This window comes from Apodemus sylvaticus, chromosome 15 (assembly GCF_947179515.1).
Source record: "Apodemus sylvaticus chromosome 15, mApoSyl1.1, whole genome shotgun sequence".
Taxonomy (NCBI): Eukaryota; Metazoa; Chordata; class Mammalia; order Rodentia; family Muridae; genus Apodemus; species Apodemus sylvaticus.
Genome location: NC_067486.1, coordinates 9,023,219 through 9,031,893, shown reverse-complemented (window position 1 = coordinate 9,031,893; position 8,675 = coordinate 9,023,219). Strand labels below are relative to the sequence as shown.

At 41.3% G+C, this 8,675-nt stretch overlaps 2 protein-coding genes across 2 annotated transcripts; both read left to right on the top strand.

Moving 5' to 3' along the window:
* Nucleotides 1-537: 537 nt before the first annotated feature.
* LOC127665946 (keratin-associated protein 20-2-like) lies at nt 538-711 on the top strand. Its single transcript, XM_052158579.1, has one exon. It carries the CDS (start codon nt 538-540, stop codon nt 709-711), a length of 174 nt encoding a protein of 57 aa, XP_052014539.1.
* Nucleotides 712-1,173: 462 nt separating this feature from the next.
* LOC127665935 (uncharacterized) lies at nt 1,174-8,437 on the top strand. The gene is made up of 2 exons (XM_052158565.1): nt 1,174-1,549; nt 5,943-8,437. The coding sequence occupies exon 2, from the start codon at nt 6,031-6,033 to the stop codon at nt 7,651-7,653; it is 1,623 nt and encodes a 540-aa protein (XP_052014525.1). The 5' UTR covers nt 1,174-1,549; nt 5,943-6,030; the 3' UTR covers nt 7,654-8,437.
* Nucleotides 8,438-8,675: the final 238 nt, after the last annotated feature.

The window sequence follows — 8,675 nt, the reverse complement described above, 5'->3', positions numbered from 1 at the left end:
AACATATACAAACACATTAACATAGGATGACAATTATCTACCAAGGAACAAATAACACAATGAACGATTAGCTTATTGGTCCTGAGAAAGACTCAATAAGCATAATCCTCAAGATATGATTCATTTAAAATAACAAAATAGAAGAGAAAACACTGAATATTTTTTATTGGGGGAATGAAAACACAGCATGTAGAAAGAAATGAAGGAAACTATGTAATGCTTTATACAGTCTGACAGAATCATGAGCTGTATTTAATAAACTATATGAAGAATTTCCTAGAGACCTAAAAATTATATCCAATCCATTACTTGACCCTGAGATCCTGAGGAAGGAGCACAAATATCTCAACTATGCAGCACTGTGTATCCAGTAACTCGTGATGTTTTCTGTAGCACAGTGGAGAGATGTGTGACACTATAATACCTGTGGTTTTCCCAACAACAACCTGGGTGTATAAAAGGCCCTTGGGAGATAGGGACACCCAGACTCAAGGAATATACTGCCTGTCTTCCTCTCTACACTCCACTCCTGACACCATGTGTTACTACGGCAGCTACTATGGTGGCCTAGGCTATGGCTATGGTGGCCTAGGCTATGGCTATGGTGGCCTAGGCTATGGCTATGGCTGTGGCTGTGGCTATGGTAGCTATGGTTATGGTTGTTGCCGCCCACTCTGCTGTAGAAGGTTCTGGTCCTGTGGATTCTACTGAAGAGATTCAGCAGCTGCTAACTCCAAATTTCTGTATTTCAGAGGTTCTTAAATATCTTCATAAATTACCACCTTAATTTAAAATCTTTGATATAGGGGAACCATAACGTGCCCACCCCACTCTTCCTCTTTAATCAGATTAAATGAATATTTGTAGCAAAGCACTTTATTCTCATCATAATGACTTATAAAATGTGAGAAGCTTGTATTTCTCATATATGTGCTTTAAATAAAGTAATTTGTATAAAATAATTGTTTCTCATTGTTTTACTAAATGTGAGATGTATATTTCTGAATTTATATTGATTTGATTATACATATGAGATTTTTCTGTGTACAAATGTAAATGTATAAAAGGGAAAGGAAAGAGAACAAGAGTTCAGTTAGGATAGCTCTGTCCTCAAGAGTGGGTAGCTGTCCACTGAGGTTTAGTGTGAGGGGCTGCCTATTGTTCCTACAAACGCCATTACAAGATGGCGCCGAGGAGTGCAGTAAACATCTCATTTTGGCCTTTGTCCCAGCACAAGTCTGCCCGGCAACAGCAAGCAGCCTATCCCAGCTTGACTAGCTTATCTATAGTAGAAACATCCTGTCCTGCCTATATATGCCGCTCCCTTTCCTTCTCCCTCGCCTCTCATCTTCAGCTCTCCATTAATCCATCGGTACTCCAATAAAAGTGTGATAAGAGAAGAATCCTCGTGTCGGTGGTCTTCTTCCCTGCCGGTCAGGGGGGCTCGCCACAGCTGGTGCCGAAACCCGGGAAGTAGGTCCAGTGGACACGTCTGAGGGGCCCAAGAAGGATTCAGAACTCTACACATGGAGTGAGTAAGTCTCCCCAAGTAAGTAGTATGTGGCTCGACTACCCTGCTGACCCTTTGATGTTTGCTGGATTTTTTTCTCTGTGCAGTCGTGGTGATTCTTCTGTGCTGTTTTTGGCTTCATTGCCATAAACCTGGCGAGGAGTGCCTTTGTTGGATTTAAAAAACGAAAGTAAGACCGCTGTAAATATAGATAAAGTGGCGTTTCTCGCTGTACTGTAAGTCCCTCGTAGATAAGTGGGCAGTGTGGGCAACAACTTGGGGGCTGGACCTGGCACCTGTGACTTTGCAGCCCTTATACAGGGTCTGCTAAAGCAGAGAGGACTGAAGATATCACCGCGCACAGTAGAAACTATAGTGAAGGATATTGATAAGGCAGCGCCGTGGTTCGCTGTTTCGGGCGATTTTAACCTCGACTGCTGGGAAAAGTTAGGAGAAGACCTTGAAAGAGCAAAACAGGAGGATAGAATTGGCCGAGGATCAATTCCTTTATGGAAGCTGGTCCATTCGTGCCTCAAGGATAGTAAGAACATGGAGCTGATTAAGCAGGGGCGCAAAGTTTTGGCTTCGCAACAGGATAGTCTCTTGGAAGCGGAGTCAAAAGGGGAGGAAGACAGGCCTGCAAAATACAACAGAAATAAAAGGGAAAAGAAAAGAAAAATAAAACAAGGGGAAAGTAAAAAGGAACCCCTATATCCAGTTCTGGAAGAGTTTGCAAACTTAGAAATTTCAGATGATTCGGTAGTAGAAGGATTGTCGGAGGAGGACAAGGAGGAGCTTGAAGAAACTGCTGCAGAGTATGAGAGCAATCGTTATGGGCGGTAGCCAATTTTGAACAAAGCCAGAGTAGGCGCGGGACCAGTGGCCCGTATCGCCCTTCGGGTGGTTTATTCGATATAATTTATTTACATTTCAAATGATTTCCCCTTTTCTAGCCCCCTTCTCTTCCCCTGTCCTCCTTTTAAAAGCAGCTTTTTGCTAGCCTGCGCGGTTATTTGGGAAAGCAAGAGCTTGCTTTAAGTATAGCCCTCTTAAAGGAGCTCCACGGAGAGCTAGATCACACCTGAGGAATTTATGCAGCCTATTCGAGCTAAATTCTCTAGAAGAAAAAAAAAACTTATTCTTTAAAAGTCAGAGACAGTTAAAACGGCCGGACAAAGAAAATCCTGGGCTCTCCCCCCCTCCTACCTCTCTCTACAAGGTCACTGTGTTTTTCTCTACAAGGTCACTGTGTTTTTCTTCCCTTCTCTGGCAGAACTCCCAGAAGAAAAGAAGATAAGAGGTTAACTCTTAAACAAGAGAAAAAGCAGGTTTCTGAAAAGCAGTTTTTTCATGTATAAGACATGGTATTAAAAGTATAATAATAATAATAATAATAATAATAACGGTTAAAAGCTAACTTTAAAACTTTCCAGGAAACAGAAGAAAATGGGAGACGTCCTATTTTCTCTCTGAATCCTAATGGAGATATTCTTAGTTCTGGTTAAAATATTTGGATCTTTTTGGGGACATTAAGTTCCATTTCTGTCTGTTGCGTATTTTTGGTGCACCAAAAACTTGTCTATATGTGTGTCAATTTATGTTGTCTATTGTTTGAGTGGCTGAATGATTGTTGTGTTTATGTTATGTGTTAAAAAGAAAACATAAAATGGTAAAAAGGGGGTGTTATTTACTGGCAGTCCTGTCAGTCTGCAATTTACACAGAAGAAGATGATTAAAGGAGCTTCACATTCTTAACTATGAGTTAAACACAGCTGGAGAAAAAGGCTACTTTTTAAGAGACCAACAGTCTCAAACTTAATGGTTAATTCTCCTGAAAAAATTTCTACCATGGTGATGGTTGGGTTCAAGGTGTTTTATTCCCCTAAAATTACAGCTAGAAAAATATATATGTACTTGGTTTAAATTAATGAGATTTGTGTAATTGCTTCATCCTTATTTCTAATTGGTCATAAAGGTATAAATGTTTTACATGCCTTGATTATAGAGTATTGACTCATAAGTTATTGGACATGATTCAAAAGAAAATACAATGGTAACAAAAGGTAAGTTTAAAACTGATAATTTAGGGTTAAAGCTATCTTAAGCAACACGTGACATGACAGAAGCCAATAATATTAGGTCTTTAAGGTATTCCTAAATTGACATAATGTTTTATATGATTCTTATCCTAGAACTCAGACTTATAAAAATAAGATTTAAAGTAATGTCTCTTCAATAAGTTACACTGTCATACAATCAAAAACACAAGTTGATAGACAAACTTTGCAATATGAAAATAGTGTGTTTGCTATTATTTTAAGGAGAAACCTTCATACAGTGGGGTCTAGTTACAGACTATTCCTTGCAAGATTGATGGGTGTAAGTCTGGCCTTATCTTACAAGCTTCACATAGAGAGTTTTGGCAAAAAGAATATTTTTAACAGATTCACACAGATATGGTTCAAAATAAAGTTTCAAACTTAGATCTATAAAACATTAATAAGGCTATGTAGAGATTGTGTAGGCATTAGAATTTGGCCTTGGATTCACCCCAAATGTTGACACAAGAGGCTAGAGTAGCCCTCAACAGAGTAAAACAAGGCTTACAAGATACAGTGTTGTTTCGCTTCAAAGAAAAGGAGAAAATTGCTTTATGCATTTTGTCTACCTTTTTGCAGCCTACAGGCCTGCTATGGCAAGAAGGTCCCTTGTTGTGGGTGCATCCTAGAGCCTCACCAGCAAAATCTATTGATCATTACTCTACTGCAATTACAAAATTGACCCTTCTAGAGATACAACAATGCCTACAGTTTTTTGAGAAGAATCTTACATCACTGATTATTTTCTATATTGCCTCTCAGGTGCAGATTTTGTGCAGAACAATTAATGATTGGGTCATATTGCACTGCTGTTTTGATGGATTAATAGATAATCATTATCCCAGATATCCTTTGCTTTCATTTTTTAAGGAACATCCTGCGGTGTTTCCAAAAGTAACTGCACAAGCACCCTTACCAGGTGCCCCCAATATATTTACAGATGGATCAAAAATAGGCTGTGGAGCTTGTATGATCGAGCACAATGAGCCGGTTTTGTGCCAATATCAGCCTGGCTCCTCACAGGTGGTTAAATTACAAATTATGTTAAAAGTTTTCAAATAATGCTCCTTTCAAGTTCAAATTTTGGCAGCTACAGCCAATGATTGGGCGATTTTAGTTACCTCCTTTGCTGGACAGATTAACAATCATTATCCAAAGCATCCAATTTTGCAGTTTGCCCTGAGTCAGGCTGTAGTATTTCCACGAGTGACATCCAGAAATTCACTCCCAGATGGAATCATGGTATATACTGATGGATCAAAAACTGGTATAGGTGCTTATGTAGTTAATTGCAAGGTAGTATCTAAACAATATAATAAAATCTCACCTCAAACATTGTGGAATGTTTAGTAGTACTAGAGGTTCTTGAGACCTTCCCAGGACCGCTTAATATTGTGTCTGATTCTTCTTATGTAGTTAATGCAGTTAACCTTCTTGAGACAGCTGGGGTAATAAAGTCCTCCAGTAGAGTTGCTAATATTTTTCAACAAATACAATTTGTGTTAGTGAATAGAAGATTCCCTGTTTATGTTACTCATGTCAGAGCACACTCGGGCCTCCTTGGTCCTATGTCACTAGGAAATGAATTGGCGGATAAAGCCACCAAGATCGTGGCTATTGCACTGTTTTCCTAGACAGAAGCTGCAAAAGAATTTCATAAGTGCTTTCATGTGATGGCTGAAACCTTACGTCACCGTTTTTCATTGATTAGAAAAAGAAGCTGGAGAAATAGTTATCCAATGTCAAAATTGTTGTCAATTTTGCCTGTGCCTCACATGGGAATTAACCCACGGGGAATTCGACCACTAATACTTCAATATTTGCATGTTTCTATTGATACATACTCTGGCATTATGTATGCTATACCTCTAACAGGAGAAAAGGCCTCACATGTAATTCAACATTGCCTCGAGGCATAGAGTGCTTCAGGCAAACCCAGACTCCTCAAGACAGACAATGGACCAGCATATACTTTTCAAAAATTTCGACAGTTTTGCAGTCAAATGGATGTGATTCATTTAACTGGCCTCCCATATAATCCCCAAGGGCAAGGTATTGTGAAACGCGCCCACCACACTCTTAAATCTTACTTAATTAAACAAAAAGGGGGAATAGCTGAACATGCTACCCCACGAGAAAGAATATCTCTAGCTCTCTTTACACTTAATTTCTTAAATCTTAAAGAGTCCAATACAACTGCCGCCGACAGGCACGTAAATTCAGTTCTATCTCCTTGCATGCACGTCATGTGGAAGGATGTGCTGGACAATAACTGGTATGGACCGGATCCTGTGATTCAGAGATCCAGGGGAGCTGTTTGTGTTTTTCCACAGGACCGAGCTGATCCGATCTGGGTTCCAGAGAGGCTGACTTGCCGAGTTGAAAGCCCAAGAGAGGAGGATTCGAATCCCAGTGACAAAGATGTGGAGAAGAATAATGATGCTGTGGTGGCTGACTCACCTGACGATCGCCAGTGAAAGTTATTTTTGGTCTTTTTCTCACACGTGGCCAATACCAGTGCCCGTGCATAATGAATCCAATGTTTTTCCTCAATTTTACTCCACCCGATGCCATTATGGGGTACCTTGTAAATCTAAAGATCAGTCTGAATTGAAGGTGCAAAGTTTTAATCAGACTCGGGTTCCATTGGCAGGAACACTTTGTTTTTCCAATTCTTTTCAGTCACAATGTATTCAAATTCAGAACCAAACGCTGGCAGCTTTTGATGATCCACTTAGATATCTACGACCAGGTCTTCCGGTCGAGATGCTGACTGAGGCATTAATTAAAGTCAGCGCAGGCCAACAGTCAGGCTCGGGCGATGGTAGTAATGACTTGGACACAGTTAATACTCATACCTTTTGGATGAACATGACATTATTGATACCCATGATCTCTAAGGACAATAGTAGCAGGATATACAACGGGTCTAAGCCTACTTATCTTTGTCCAAATGTCCTTCCTGACTACCCACCTGAGTTTTTACACTGCAGGGGACAATTTGATAGAGTGTTTCCCATTTCACCTGGTTTCTGGTTTACAATTGATCTAGACAGATACAAGTATCGTAACAATTCCACAAAGAAAGGATGGCCTTTATCAACCTGGACCCTTATTAACTCTAAGGGTGCAGTCTGTGATCTATCGCCTATAGTCAATTTGGAAAATAGTAAGGTAGATCTGTTCAATGTTTCTGGAGTCCTAAACTCCACTACTAATAGGCTTGTAGTTAATAGTCTTCATAAGCAACATAATATGACATTCTCTAGAGGTCGCATGTGTGTAGATCCTCCATTTTTGTTTTTGCTGTTTAATTATTCCTCTCCAGTAGTGGATTGCAAGAACCAAAGTTGTTACATCAGTCAGTGCTGGGGCAACAGAAAATATGACTCAGCTTTAGTAATGCGCATGCCTACCCTAGTACCTATCCCCGTTAGGGTCGATCCAAGTGAATTTCCTTTGGTTACCTTGTTTAGACAGAAAAGAGATTTTGGCATCACTGCCGCAATAGTCACTGCAATTGCGGTTTCTGCAGCTGCAGCGGTCACTGCAGGAGTTGCCATGGCTAATCAGGTACAAACAGTTACTCAAATTAATGAAATAGTACAGAAGACTTCTACTGCTCTTTCCTCACAAGAGAAAATGAATGCTCATTTTGCATCAGGAATCTTAATGCTCAATAAGAGAATAGACCTCTTAGAGGTAGCCTTACAAGATTTATTTGATGTCATCTCTACAAGCTGTGTAGACAGAACTCCCCACATCTGTGTAACACCCTACTCTGCGACCCTCAATGAGTCTAAGCAGTTGTCTAATATTCTGAGTGGAAATTGGTCCAGAGAATTTGAGCAATTACAAGCTAATTTCAGTTATCACATTCATGTGCTTAACAGCACCAAGGTAGAATTGGTCACTATAGGACAATTTTCAGATTGGATGGTAAAAACCTTTTCCTATTTTAAAGAGTGGATAGGAGTTGGCATGTTTGGCGCGTTTTGTCTGGCAGGACTATTTCTAACTCTATTCCTTTTCTGCAAATTGTGAGCAGCTCGGAACAGGGAAAAGGTTGTCATTGCTCGAGCCTTGACAGCTCTGGAAGCCGGCCAATCTCCTCAAGCCTGGATCAGCCTCTACAAAGATCTCTGAGGCTTTATTACTCAGGCATTTGCAGCCCTGGAATTATGCTCAAGCATTTAGACAGCTGACCGGACAGCTCTTGCACGCCCGGAACTCAGGTTCATTACACTGGGCAGAGTGTCCAACTCAGCACCCAAGGAGGGTTGTTGAACAAGGTATCGCACAGAGGGCCACTATCCCCCTGAGAGACATGTCATTCCGCATAAGGGTTGCCTGCCCAAGTTTCCCTTTCCCAGAAAAACGGCAGAGGACAGGTCGAGAGTATCTCGGGCTCCAGAATAGGCTTAGAGATTACTCCCGTACATGGTCTGATAAAAGGGTGGGAGGTACGACCACTGTCTCTACCCTCTCATTTGGGAGATCTATTTGCTGCATAATAAAACAAAAGGAGGGAGATGTGAGGGGCTGCCTATTGTTCCTGCAAACGCCATTACAAGATGGTGCCGAGGAGTGCAGTAAACATCTCATTTTGGCCTTTGTCCCAGCACAAGTCTGCCCGGCAACAGCAAGCAGCCTATCCCAGCTTGACTAGCTTATCTATAGTAGAAACATCCTGTCCTGCCTATATATGCCGCTCCCTTTCCTTCTCCCTCGCCTCTCATCTTCAGCTCTCCATTAATCCATCGGTACTCCAATAAAAGTGTGATAAGAGAAGAATCCTCGTGTCGGTGGTCTTCTTCCCTGCCGGTCAGGGGGGCTTGCCACAGTTTAGTTTAACTACCCAGTGCCACACCCCTAGAGAAACCGATTTTCCACCTACTAACAGCTACCAAATAGCAACAGACCCTTATGTAAAAGTAAGATTGTAGGGGGACTTCCGGCGGCAGCGGCAGCGGCAGCAGCGGCGACAGTGCAGCAGTGCTGGTCCAGCTGAAGGGCCATCAGCAGTGGAACCAAGGCGACACAGGGACCAGTTAGGCCCTGCGCCC